The sequence below is a fragment of the Diaphorina citri genome, unplaced genomic scaffold (assembly GCF_000475195.1).
Source record: "Diaphorina citri unplaced genomic scaffold, Diaci psyllid genome assembly version 1.1 scaffold866, whole genome shotgun sequence".
Lineage (NCBI taxonomy): Eukaryota > Metazoa > Arthropoda > Insecta > Hemiptera > Psyllidae > Diaphorina > Diaphorina citri.
In genome coordinates, this window is record NW_007378298.1 from 98,123 (window position 1) to 112,704 (window position 14,582).

A 14,582-nucleotide genomic window follows, 5' to 3' on the forward strand; every position below is an offset into this window, starting at 1 on the left:
CAGCTCTCTGAATCCTTGATACTTCCTCTTGAAGCAAAGAACTTTGGCAAATGGTTTTGGCAACTTTTAGTTTTTCGGATGTACGTCGGTAAATTTTATTTATTGTTTCTCTCCGTGTTATTTAAAACTTTTCACACAATTTTGTTACTCCCCGTGGGTACATTCGGCTATCAATTCGGCAAGTCATTTTAACAACGACTATCCACAAAAGGGACGTAACACCTCATATAATTACTATACCGTTGCGTACTAACAAATAACTCCGCGCGAACTTCTAAGAATCTAAGATAACCACAGAAGATTCAGAACGGTGAATCTTAGATTGAAAAGTAAGACCAATATAGCACAAAATAGTCCTTTGAGCAGATGCATGACATTGTGCAACATCCTGGCTAATCCTCCCTTCAACATTTCGTTCTCGGAACCATTGGATTTCTCCTATCCTGTCCTCCATCCCCTTCAATTTCAGGATGTTGAGCTTAAGACCTCCGATTTTACAGTTCGCTCTATGAAACCTCTCGAAACTTACGTTTCTCAGCGCCCCTGGTGTTTCGAATCAGAACTTCGTGAGCGTTTTCCTCCCAGTTCTCAGCATGGTTAGCGTTGATGATGGATACCAGACAGAGTACCAATACTGTTCCGAACACTCCCCACATCCTGATCTGAAAACACAGATAATAAAAAATGGAAATAATGTAACTTGGTAGGTAGAGGGAGCCAAATACCAGCCCAAAGCAAGCCCCCTAGCTAGGGCTTTTATTAAGAGGCTGACGAAAAACGCTGATCCCGTCTGAACACGGGAAAAGGCGAGGAAGAAGAATGTAAGTTGGTAGGTAAACAACTACAACATATACCTAAAGTCACTAAAAAATAAGCCACCGATATGGCGATACTTCTTGCTTCTTGCCTTCTTCTTGAACTACAATAGAATGCCAGCGGCAAGCGTCAGTACCTCATTGAACGTAGGTACCACTTCCTAATGTTTCGCTGAAGTTAAGCAACGTTGCGCGTAGTTGGTATCTAGATGGGTGACCTGGGCAATCACTTCAGTTCTATTTCTTTGCTGTCAGTTCTATTGCTCTACTTGCTCGATGCTCTAAGCTCTCCACCACCTCTGTTTTTAGGTTTAGCCTAAGAACATGGGGAATGGAATGAGCGCACCGCACATTTCTTTCATTATGGCATTACGGCATTGGTTTTCAGATTTCCATCCACAAATTCAATTATGAGGAATTTCAAGAGTCTCTCGAACATCCGAAACCCCTGCAGGTTTTCCGGCGTAGAAAATTCCATTTCCTGTTATAGAATGAGAAAACTAGCTTCTTCACAATATTTTCAGCAAAAATTTTCATATCCGTTTCAAATGAAGACAGAAAACAACAAGACGAAGCGACGACATGAAGAAAAGAAAAACCTTATTTCCGTTTTTCTTCGCTCGTCGTAATTTTCGTAAATTAGAGAAAAACAAATACCTACCTGAGTACCTACCTCCTAAAAGAAAGGGATACCTACTCCTACCTAATCTTGTTAGAGAGGTACTTTTTTTTAGACCCGTCCCACATTGGACGGGTAGACGTGCGACTTTGAGTAGCTCGTAGTCGGTTGCAAAACCAATTCCAATCGGAAGATATTCAGCCTTTGTCGGACTTTTGCGGCACCCTGTAGATACTGTAGAGTCTATAGAGGGTCCATATCATTTTCATAGATTTGGGTTTGCAGCCGACAACGCGCAACTTAAGGTCGAGCGTCTGGTAGCGTACCAATGTGAGACCTGAGCCTTAACGATTTTTTTTTTTTTTTTTTTTTTTTTACTTGATGATAATATATGAGGATAGGTACTCAAAAGAAAGCTGTAGGTATGTACGTAGGTATGTATTGTATGTACAGCAGGGACGACATGTTTTCCCATTCTGTGAAATTCCCAGGTGGGACATAAATTACAGCTCATAGCGAAAGGGTAATAATGTCCCTTGAGTGGGGGAAAAAAGGGAAAAAGTATATACCATATTTTTGTACCTTTTTTACTTTCCTTATATCCTATAGACCTATAGGAAGGAAAGTAATGTAATCGGGTCAAAATTTCGATGGTCAGTTTTTAGTGCCAAACTGCCAAAACACGTTTTGAGCTAGAGCCTAAATACAAAGTTTCAGCCATTGGTCCGTGTGTGTGTGTGTGTGTGTGTGTGTGTGTGTGTGTGTGTGTGTGTGTGTGTGTATCACCCAAGTAAGCGCAACTGATCTATTGGGAGGGGGCTGACGTTCTGTGAAAGACCTAACATAGAGGTGGGAGAAAGGTGTTGGAGGAGAGGAGAGGGGAAGGGGGGGGGATGACATGTTTGTGGCAAAAGAGTGGCAGGCATGATTGATGATGATGATGACTTTCACGTTTCTCCCCATCCCTCCCTCCCCCTTCTACCTATAACTTTCACTTTCTCTCCTCCTCCTCCTCCTCCTCCTCCTCTTCTTCTTCCTCTCCCATTTGATTTCTACCTTTTCCACTTCCTTCAATCCTTTATTTCTCCCTACTTCTATTTCTCCTACTCCCTTCTCTCTAGTTTCCTCTTTCCTCTCCCATTTTGTTCCTTTTTTACTTCTAATGGGCTGCTCGAGTGCTCATCCCATCAACAACTCAAGGAAGCAGCAAGGGACAGACACATTTGGCTACAACGACAAGGCGCTGCCTTTAGAAACTGGAAACAAGGTATGCAATGATTGAACCATTGTATGCAATGATTACACCAAGGTATGCAATGATTTAACCAAGGTATGCAATGATTGAACCAAGGTATGCAATGATTAAACCAAGGTATGCAATGATTAAACCAAGGTATGCAATGATTGAACCAAGGTATGCAATGATTGAACCATGGTGTGCAATGATTGAACCAAGGTATGCAATGATTAAACCAAGGTATGCAATGATTGAACCAAGGTATGCAATGATTTAACCCAGGTATGTAATGATTTAACCAAGGTATGCAATGATTTAACCAAGGTATGCAATGATTAAACCAAGGTATGCAATGATTTAACCAAGGTATGCAATGATTTAATCAAGGTATGCAATGATTAAACTAAGGTATGCAATGATTTAACCAAGGTATGCAATGATTTAACCAAGGTATGCAATGATTACCACAATCCGAGTTGAGTTTAACTTGGTTTAGGTTAAACTGGCTTTTGATTGGCTGAATTTTAATCCGAAGTTCAAAATCAGGCTGCTAACTTGCTACATCCAAAAAGTGAAACTAAGTGTGATCTTGGATAGTGGTCCTGTTTATCAGTGAAACAATTCTGTCGTCGCCAGCCTAGTTAACTTGGAAGGTAGCGTGTCTGCCTTGTAAGCGCTTGGTCGCGGGTACGCTCAATCCGAGTTGAGTTTAACTTGGTTTAGGTTAAACTTTTGATTGGCTGAATTTTAAACCGAAGGTCAAAATAAGACTGCTAACTTGCTACATCCAAAAGTGAAATTTGGATAGTGGTCCTGGTTATCAGTGAAACAATTCTGTCGTCGCCAGCCTAGTTAACTTGGAAGGTAGCGTGTCCACCTTGTAAGCGCTAGGTCGCGGGTACGCTGGGGGGGGGGGGGGGTTTTTCGCGGGTACACTGGGGGCAGATTTTATCCTAAACAGATAAGATTCGTTCTCGGAACGGCTGGCTTTCTCCTATCCTGTCCTTCTCTTCGATTTCGGGACGATAAGACCCTAGCAGTACAGTTCCCTCTGTCAAACCTCTTCAAAAAAAAAAAGAAGAAGAAACTTGGATAGTGTGATCTTGGATAGTGGTCCTGGTTATCAGTGAAACAATTCTGTCGTCGCCAGCCTAGTTAACTTGGAAGGTAGCGTGTCTGCCTTGTAAGCGCTTGGTCGCGGGTACGCTGGGGGCAGATTTTATCCTAAACAGATAAGATTCGTTCTCGGAACCGCTGGCTTTCTCCTGTCTTGTTTTTTTCTCTTCGATTTCGGGACGATAAGACCCTAGCAGTTACAGTTCCCTTTATCAAACCTCTTGGAAAAAATTAAAAAAATACCCACGTCCTCTGTTGTTTTTTTTTTTTTTTTTTTTTCCCGGGGGTATAAAAAACGCGTTTTTTTCGCGTTTTTTTTAATCTCGTTTTTTTTTTTTTTTTTTTTTGCACGGATACTAATAGCGTCTATTTAGCGGTTAATTTAATAGCTCTTTTTTTTCAGTAGCTATAGACCTTTCACAAACTACTTATAGTTCCATTTTCTGCCACCAGGTTTGGCCACACCGTGAGTTCCCTCTGATTGAGGTCGGACAACTGGTTCTGGACAAAAACCCGAGCAACTATTTCGCCGAAGTCGAACAGATTGCATTCTCACCATCTCATCTGGTACCCGGGATCGAACCCTCACCTGACAAAATGCTACAGGTAAGCTAACTATAGAATACAATACACAAAATTTAGCTTAGTACCTATATCAAGTGGGGAACGACATTTATGCTTAACATAACGCAATTGAAATTTCTATTTTTCTTTTAAATCAAAACTCACCGCATTCCCCCTCGTCATCTCCCCCTTAGGGTCGTCTGTTCTCCTACCCCGACACCCATCGCCACCGCCTAGGGCCTAACTATCTCCAGCTCCCAGTCAACTGTCCGTTCGCTACCAAGGTGGCCAACTATCAGCGTGTAAAAAAATAATAAAAAATACGGTCGTGCTGCGCGCTCCCTATTAGCTGCATAGTTATCAAACTAAAAACATAAACGAAACTTAAAATGTTGGTCGAGAGCGGAACATTTCTCTCCCGCAGTCTCTGCACTCTGTGTATTTCTTATGGAAATTTTAGCGATCAAAAATTGATCATATTTCAGGATCGGTTTAGATTTTCGCAAAATCCTTTTCAGCTTTCTAGGTGTTGTGGTTCAGGAGATAGAGCGATCAGTGTGTGAATATGAAATGTGAACTGTGAATGAGTGAATGGATCTTGAGCTAACTATAGAATACAATACCGTGTGTATACCTGATGGATTTAGTTGTTCAGGTAAGAAAAGAATTAGAACTCAGTTTTATCTTGGTCCATAGGGATTTAAATGTCACATATATTGTCACACATAAATAAATAAGGAGATGGACCGAAGAATTCAACAAGGAAGTGCCTTTTATAACAAAGTCAAGGATTTGATATGGAGCTCGTATGTCCCCCTAAAATGTAAAAGAACACTATTCCAAACTTATTTTGTTCCCATCATTACATACGCTTCAGTAAAAAAAAAAGAAATAAATAAAATATATGTAGGTAAGTTTTTTCCCGCCTCCAAGTACGCTTAGCCAAACCGCCAAAAGCAGTGCTCAGACGTTGGAATACGGCAAAACCGAGTTATAGGTCTCGGGCTTTTCATATGAAGAGAAAAGTTTCATAACATTTTGGACCCGGTCGAGCTTTTTGGGACCCACGTAGGGACCCTACCCTAAACTAAATCACTAGGTAGTTTTTTGTTCCCATCATTACCATACGCTTCAGAAACATGGGTCATGAAAGGTAAAGATGAAAGCAGATTACAAGCGGCAGAAATGCGATTCGTTCGTAGTATGTTGGGTAAAACACGTAGAGATAGGATTAGAAATGAAGTACCTATGTAGAAATCTTGCTGGTGTTGAAAAAGTCCAAGAGAGGATAGAGAGAACAAGGCTGAAGTGGTACGGACATATGCAACGGATGGAGTGGTTTTTTATTTATTTATACTAAATTTGTTTGTTTGTTTTATCGGATTGTAGTAAAATGGGGAACGATATTTCGTGATAAGCATTTATGATTAACGCGATTTAAATTCCTTTCTATATAACTGTAGCGATTGCGGTGGAAGGATATGATCAATAGAGTCATATCCAAAAGAGGATAAAATCCAAACACCATCAATATTCATCAGAAATATAATGATAGAATATGGTGGAGAGGCTTTGTACACAGCCGACCCGTACCCTTGGGTCTAATAGTATTCTACAAGTATTTGCAATCAATATTATTATTTTATTTTGTATTCTTACTGGGTGGTGTTGGTCTCTGGTTCCTAGGACCTATGTGACACACCCTGTATAATGTTTATGTTATTTATGTTTTGAATAAAGTTTATATTTTAATATTGCGCTTCATACCCTCTTGTTTTTTTTGATTGTCACACATCTTATATTATAAGAACGAGATCCATTCACATTTCACACACTGATCGCTCTATCTCTAGAACCACAACACCTAGATGTTTTTTTTATTTATTTACCTATACTATATTTGTTTGTTTGTTTTTATCGGGTTGTAGTAAAATGGGGAACGATATTTCGTGATAAGCATTTATGATTAACGCGATTTAAATTCCTTTCTATATAACTGTGAATTTCCGATTTTTATTTATACTATATTTTGTTTGTTTTTATCGGATTGTAGTAAAATGGGGAACGATATTTCGTGATAAGCATTTATGATTAACGCGATTTAAATTCCTTTCTATATAACTGTGAATTTCCGAAGCTATAATAGATAATAACACAAACCTAGATATCCAGCCTAGTTAGCTTGGAGGGTAGCGTACCTGCCTTGTAAGCGCTAGTTCGCGTATTCGATTCCCGTCCGGGCGAACTTTATCGTAACCAGATAAGGTTCGTTCGCGGAACGGCTGGCTTTCTCCAATCCTGTCCTCGTTCTCTCTTCGATTTCGGCACAGATAAGGACCATAAAAAATAATAACACAAACCTAGATATCCAGCCTAGTTAGCTTGGAGGGTAGGCGTGCCTGCCTTGTAAGCGCTAATTCGCGGATTCGATTTCCGTCCGGGCGAACTTTATCGTAAACAGATAAGGTTCGTTCGCGGAACGGCTGGCTTTCTCCAATCCTGTCCTCGTTCTCTCTTCGATTTCGGCACAGATAAGGACCATAAAAAAGAAAATAGAGTAAATAAATAAAAAAAAAAACAGACGAGTTCTTACACTATGGCAAAAGTTTAAATATGGAAGGAAATATATTTTGTAAAGGATAAAATAGTTCGACATAAGTGAATAAACTGAATAAAGTAAGTCCAACGAAATAAAAATGGAAATAATTAAGTTTAAAGTGGAAATGTAAAATGGAAAGATGAGATATGTTAATCTAAATTCTAGTGAAATACAGGGTGTAAAAAAATCGTGTGAAGTTTTGAAAATATTACCTACCTACCTACCTACCTATTTAAAATATTTCTTGAATTTTAGAACTTGTTACATTATTTTTGAAATTTTAAAGTAAATTTTAGTTTTGATCTTAAAATTATGGTGTAGGTAGTGCAGTATTTGACCTTTTTACTTCACTATAAAATTTGAAAATAAATGTTTAAGTTTGGTAGGTTATACACATTGATACACATCCCAGCAGCTCTCTGAATCCTTGATACTTCCTCTTGAAGCAAAGAACTTTGGCAAATGGTTTTGGCAACTTTTAGTTTTTCGGATGTACGTCGTTTAAAATATTTCTTGAATTTTAGAACTTGTTACATGATTTTTGAAATTTTGAAGTAAATTTTAGTTTTGATCGCAAAATTATGGTGTAGTGCAGTATTTGACCTTTTTACTTCACAATAAAATTTGAAAATAAATGTTTAAGTTTGGTAGGTTATACACATTGATACACATTCCAGCTCTCTGAATCCTTGATACTTCCTCTTGAAGCAAAGAACTTTGGCAAATGGTTTTGGCAACTTTTAGTTTTTCGGATGTACGTGGGTAAATTTTATTTATTGTTTCTCTCCGTGTTATTTAAAACTTTTCACACAATTTTCTTACTCCCCGTGGGTACATTTGGCTATCAATTCGGCAAGTCATTTTAACAACGACCATCCACAAAAGGGTCGTAACACCTCATATAATTACTATACCGTTGCGTACTAACAAATAACTCCGCGCGAACTTCTAAGAATCTAAGATAACCACATGGCCAAAATGGTCGGAAAAACTTGGTTTAAGTCAATCTTGAATTAATCCATCTCATTGGCTGAAAATTTTGAAATCAACCAAAATCCGATTGCTTAATCCAAGAAATACTCTTAAACCAAGTTTGGTCTCGGATTGTGGCCCCGGTCAGATTTGTAGAAGCTTAACCCACTCTTAGGGCTGTTTGCCCCTAAGCCTCGAAAACTCGAAGGTATAAAACCGCAGCGTATCCTTTGGACGAACTGTCACAAAACCCTAGAAGATCGATTTCCTGAGCATTTGAATGCAAGATGTAACGAGGAATATTGATTCGTTTCAACAAGGCAAGTTGTGACAAGAAACATACTCCCCGTGGGTACATTCGGCTATCAATTCGGCAAGTCATTTTAACAACGACTATCCACAAAAGGGTCGTAACACCTCATATAATGATTTATTTTGATTTATTTAAAAGATGAGTGTTTCACCGCCGTTTTTATTTCGTAGCGATGAAACAACTGCTACATTGGACGCTTGTGGTCTGTGTCGAAGACTGCCCATCCCATAGTATGCCTTCCATCAGATGTGAGAAAAGACACAATACTTCCCATTTACTATACCGTTGCGTACTAACTAACAAATAACTCCGCGCGAACTTCTAAGAATCTAAGATAACCACATGGCCGAAATGGTCCGAAAAACTTGGTTTAAGTCAATCTTGAATTGATCCATCTCATTGGCTGAAAATTTTGAAATCAACCAATCCCATTGCTTAATCCAAGAAATAATCTTAAACCAAGTTTGGTCTCGGATTGTGGCCCCGGTCAGATTTGTAGAAGCTTAACCCACTCTTAGGGCTGTTTGCCCCTAAGCCTCGGAGTGAGCCTGAGCCTCGGGCCCCGGCCAAAACTAAAATAAAAATGTCTACTAAAATATTTTTTACATCTAAACGAAATTATGGGTATATAATGTCTAAAAGTAAAAATGTACAGTATATGAAATATCTATTTGTTTTGTTTCATCTTAATCTAATTTTAATAATTTTATACTGTGGGTTGTAAAACTTTAGAGCGTACAAAACTAACTATATGTGACTATTGTAAAATTTAGAAACTGTGCCTATGCGATTATTATGTTAAAATAATAGGGTGGGGATTGAATTGTGGACTGGGTTGGTATGAATATGACTATGGATAAACTTATAAACTGTACAGTAACCTATAGCTAAATTTGTCTGAGAAAACGTAAAACCTGAACGTAACTTTTCAATCCAAACAACGTGTTTTTCGTTCATAGAATATTGTGTATTATTCAGGACTTTTTTCGATCTTTAGACTTTTAAGCTAGGTAGGCAGGATTATTCAATTTAATTTCAGATTTATTGCGAACTTTGGACTAAAAGAGCGAACAGTGCAAACTTTAGGATCTTGACAGTCAAATGTAGGACGGCTAAAAAATGAACCGAGTTTTTTCTTAGTTCGGAAAAAGGTATTTTGGATGTAATAGCTTTAGGATCTTGACAGTCAAATGTAGGACGGCTAAAAAATGAACCGAGTTTTTTCTTAGTTCGGAAAAAGGTATTTTGGATGTAATAGGTTAGGTAGGTAGTAGCTAAATATCTACGTAGTACCTACCTACTTAGGTACCCGTAAAATACTTTCCGCGTAAATATATGATGTGGGTACACGGTTAATTGTGTAAAAAATTACCTACCTATCAGATTAAATTTAATTTTTAAAATGTGGGAATCGTGTATGTAAAATATAAATAGATATAATTTAAATATGTACTTATTTTATTATTTTTATTTATTTTATTTTATCTTAAATTTGAACACTTTTTACCGCTTCACACAATATTGTACCTTATCATAATTTCTTATTTTCTTTTAATTCGGCTTTTGAATACTCCTCATCTTCTCTCCTCATGTGTTATATCAAGCTATATCTTCTGGACGTGCTACGGGGCTTATTGTCTACCACGCCTCTGACCTGAAAATCAAATTACGAGAAGATTTTTATTTTTTTAAGACATTTATTTACACAATTTAAGGAGTTTTAACAATAAAGTCCTACCTCCACGAGAAGATTAATTTAGCAAAATATCATAACGCAATGGATTAACCAAATAGATACCATATCGGTTTCAGTTGTACAACAAGGGGACATGGTTGGTCTAATGAGACATTTATTTACACAATTGAAGGAGTTTTAACAATAAAGTCCTACCTCCACGAGAAGATTAATTAGCAAAATATCATAACGCAATGGATTAACCAAATAGATACCATATCGGTTTCAGTTGTACAACAAGGGGACATGGGGGTTTGTGAGTTTGTCATCCGTTCTAGATAAAGAGCTCCCTTTTCTCTCTCTCTCTCCTTCTCCTCCTCTCTCTCTCCTTCTCCTCCTCTCTCTCTCCTTCTCCTCCTCTCTTCCTCTTCCCCCACCCATTCTGTCTATTTTTGTCATTTCAGGATTCAAATTAGGAAGGGGTAGATGTGGATTGTAGACTAGTCATTGACGTATGAGATGGAAAAATAGCAACAGCCATGATGACATCGATGGTGATGATGTATTTCTGTATTTTCTGTTATCTGAAGAAAGACCAGAGGGGACTAGAGTTGAGTGAACTTATCTGCAGACCACATTGGGCTCATACGTTCATAGTTTGAGAGATAGATTTCCCGTTGTTCCATAATCTTATGCCGACCACTCAGGCTCAGACCGTCGCGTGGGTCGCACGTTGGAACGTGTGTGGCGGTCTATCAGACTGTCCGAGAGACCTAGATGTCAAGCTCTTTAAACCACACACGTTCTACCGTCTGACAGACCCAGACCAAGATCTGTCAGAGAGTCTGAGCGTGAAAGGCCAGCATTAGAAAATATACAGATTACACAGTGATCTTAAACTCTTCCTAAAAATCAAACTCACCATTGTTGGCCTTATTTTTCCGGCCGCTGTTCTTGGCTTATTACGATTGGTATATTAACTAAGTATTACTTAACACAAATTGGTATACTAACTTGTATTGCGGACTGTGTGATTTTAACCAAACGCGGTCACAAAGTGTAAACAGACATGTGAACTAATGAACATTGAGATTCGCTCTCACGGATTCTCAATTATGATTGGTTCATATTTCCTGATTACATTGTTCTCACGGACTGCGTTTGTCAAATTCACACAGATTGTATTTTCTTTGGGTTGTCAGTATAAATATTTTATAACTATTTTGTTTATTCAGTACCTATATACTTAAGTATTAATTTTTATTTAATTCTGGCTGAGACCATGATTTGAGTTTAAACTTGGTTAATTTAAGTTAAACAGAGTAGGTATACAATTATACATTTTAAACCGTTTGATTTTGATCTTTATTGAAGTTAAACCGATAAAAGAATATAAAAAGTAAGCAATCTGCTTGGTTGATTTTTTAAACTTTGTATTAAAATCCAGCCAATCAGAAATCGGTTTAAGGGTTAAAGTCAGACTGTGCTTCCGGCCGAAATCGGTTTAACTTAAACAAAGGTTGTAACCTTTTATTCTCGGATTGGATGTTAGAATTACCTACATTTCAATAGGGTATTATATTTTATATGAGTTAGGTATACGATTTTCTAAATCACTCGGGCACACAATCTAATAGTAGTAGGTACATCCTGTAGATTTTTATGCTAATGTCGATTTTTGAGTTGACGGAATTCTTGTTTCTATTTTTGGTAAACATTGGTCTCTCCATATGTCCCTGAAGAGTGTCCAAGCGTGCCTAGAACCTCAGAAGAATTTGGAATCTTAAGCTGTCTCCGCACAGAGAGTCGACCTCGTCGATTGACCGTCGACCGACGAGGTGAAGAGGTGAATCTATGTTGTCGAGGCAGTGTACGGTTTCAGTCGCTTCTCGCAGTTGGCATCACTGTTGGCTTCCTTGAGCATGTCTGTCCGCGTCATGTCTCCGGCAACACTGCATTGACTCCACGATCCTTTCTCGTACCGGCACGCTGGAATAGGAACACATGTTTTAGACCATCCTGTATACACGAGACACTTTTTATTCTAGGTAGGTACATCCTGTAGATTTTTATGCTAATGTCGATTTTTGAGTTGACGGAATTCTTGTTTCTATTTTTGGTAAACATTGGTCTCTGCACATGTCCCTGAAGAGTGTCCAAGCGTGCCTAGAACCTCAGAAGAATTTGGAATCTTAAGCTGTGTCCACACAGAGAGTCGACCTCGTCGATTGACCGTCGACCGACGAGGTGAAGAGGTGAATCTATGTTGTCGAGGCAGTGTACGGTTTCAGTCGTACCTCAGAAGAATTTGGAATCTTAAGCTGTCTCCGCACTGAGAGTCGACTTCGTCGATTGACCGTCGACCGACGGGGTGAAGAGGTGAATCTATGTTGTCGAGGCAGTGTACGGTTTCAGTCGACGTCGGTCGACGAAAACGACTATGTGTGTTTTATAATTCATTTCAACATGACCCCCAACCCCGAACACCGGGACTGAAATTCTGAATCTTGGCTTGCTCGCCTGCTGAACAGGAGAGTGCGGGTTTGACCCCAGCTATTACATGGAATTTTATCCTGCATTATTTAAGAATTTTCGGCACATAATATGTAATGGAGCTCTAAGGGTTAGGTGATAGAGACCCCCTAACACTGCGTTAACATCGCTTAGTGGTCACCTTTTACTCAAATGTCTATTTCTAGTTGGAAAGACAAACAGTGATTTACCTAGATTCTTTTTACCTTTCTTGCACTTTCTCGAAATGGACTTGGTGGCTTCTTTAAACTTGGTTAATTTAAGTTAAACAGTAGGTATACAATTATGCATTTTAAACCGTTTGATTTTGATCTTTGTTGAAGTTAAACCGATAAAAGAATATAAAAAGTAAGCAATCTGGTTGGTTGATTTTTAAACTTTGTATTAAAATCCAGCCAATCAGAAATCGGTTTAAGGGTTAAAGTCAGACTGTGGTTCCGGCCGAAATCGGTTTAACTTAAACAAAGGTTGTAACCTTTTATTCTCGGATCGGATGTTGGAATTACCTACATTTCAATAGGGTATTATATTTTATATGAGTTAGGTATACGATTTTCTAAATCACTCGGGCACACAATCTAATAGTATAAAGTGAATATTAAACAAATTAGGTAGGCACATACATAGGTACTGATTTTCTTTAACTACGATCGAATAAACTACGGGCTGAAAAATTCCCGGAGGGACGGGCTCAGCTTGTTCTATTTTACGTACCCTGGAGTTTCTTCTGTAAAAGTTTCAAGTTAGTATTATATGTTTCTACATATATTATGTAGGTGCATGGAAATTTTATACATAGATATAGAAATAAAGGGATCTTTTTTCTCTTCTAATAAATCGTCTGGTACACGAGCACAAAAATGGTATAGTGGACACGTGTTTCTACAGTGGACGGTGGTTTAAAAAAAAAAAAGAGGGAACTGTAACTGCCAAGGTCTTCGTCCCGAATTCGAAGAGAGAACGAAGACAGGATAGAAGAACGCCAGCCGTTCCAAGAACGAACCTTAGCTGTTTGGGATAAAGTCCGTCCCGGGTGGGGATGGGAATCGAATACGCTACCTAGCGCTTATGAGGCGGATGCGCTACCCTCCGTGCTTACTAGGCTGGCAAAGTATGGAAAAGTATCTTACAAGTGTAATAGCCAATGGAAAAGCAGAATTTTGAATTTGGACGAATCATATCAAAATATGGAATTGTAAATACTTTTCCATACTTTGGTGATTTAGGGCACAGGTTTTACTTTACATTGACTTTGATCCGACTCACCAATACGCTCAGCGTGAGCTTGTATTTTTATTTATTTATTCATATTGATAGATTCTGACGTGACTTTGTGAAGATTCATCTTGAAAAGGTATTTGTGTTCTTCTTATTTATTTATATTATTATTTTTTCTTCTTTTTCAAAGAGGTTTTATAGAGGAAACTCAGGAAACTGTAACTACTAAGGTCTCATCGTCCCGAAATCGAAGAGAGAATACAAACAGGATAGGAAAAAGCCAGCCTTTCCGAGTGAGCTTGTACTCATCCACTCGTTTACCATCAGCCTTTGAAAAATGTCTCTCTTTTCTTTCCCGAGCTCAATCTGTCCCACAGTCTGACAGCAAATTAAGTGGAAGAAGAGCTTGGAGCGAACTTTTTGAATCTAAAATGAAACTTTGAAAGAATAAATTAAAAATGAAAACTGTGATAGATGATAGGAACCTGTCCTAGTTAAAACAGTGCGAGGAAGCGGCAACAACACGTTGAATGTACCAGTATGGATCATTGGAGTTAAGTTACGTTGAGCGTGGTTAGTATTCGGATGGGTGACAATTTGGGCAATCGCGTGCTGCTAGCTTTTCCCCGGTCCCACTCAGGTCGGGTGAGATCAAAAAAGGACACATAGATTTTGGATCGGTTTAACTTTAAGTGGCCCCCAGGGTTCCTTACAATAGATCAGTTGCGCTTACTTGGGTGATGTTTCAAAGTCATAGAGCAGGAAGAATGAGGACCAACGGATTTTTTCTTTTTCTTCTACGACTTCTAGATCCCGAGATAAATCGATTTAAAATATACGGGTGAATCGTGAAGTTTGACGTCACGGCATACGCTCCCGTAGGCGATGACGTCATAATTCAAGACTCCCGCTTCGTTTGTTT

At 38.6% G+C, this 14,582-nt stretch overlaps 1 protein-coding gene and 3 long non-coding RNA genes across 4 annotated transcripts in view; 3 read left to right on the forward strand and 1 right to left on the reverse strand.

Moving 5' to 3' along the window:
• The window catches only part of LOC103512633 (catalase-like), a 6,633-nt gene extending 1,968 nt beyond the window's left edge, over positions 1-4,665 (forward strand). Inside the window, exons 2-3 of the mRNA XM_008477403.1 lie at positions 4,241-4,393; positions 4,546-4,665. Coding sequence (XP_008475625.1) covers positions 4,241-4,393; positions 4,546-4,665 — 273 coding nt within the window. The remainder of the gene's footprint in view (positions 1-4,240; positions 4,394-4,545) is intronic.
• Positions 4,666-8,274: 3,609 nt separating this feature from the next.
• On the forward strand, positions 8,275-9,683 carry LOC113468832. Its single transcript, XR_003392444.1, has 2 exons — positions 8,275-9,386; positions 9,476-9,683. It is a non-coding gene; the product is annotated as an uncharacterized LOC113468832 (long non-coding RNA).
• Positions 9,684-9,779: 96 nt separating this feature from the next.
• Positions 9,780-10,883, reverse strand: LOC113468831. The gene is made up of 2 exons (XR_003392443.1): positions 10,833-10,883; positions 9,780-9,889 (listed from the first exon to the last, which is right to left on the reverse strand). It is a non-coding gene; the product is annotated as an uncharacterized LOC113468831 (long non-coding RNA).
• Positions 10,871-13,016, forward strand: LOC113468830. The gene is made up of 2 exons (XR_003392442.1): positions 10,871-11,236; positions 12,718-13,016. It is a non-coding gene; the product is annotated as an uncharacterized LOC113468830 (long non-coding RNA).
• The last annotated feature ends 1,566 nt before the right edge of the window (positions 13,017-14,582 follow it).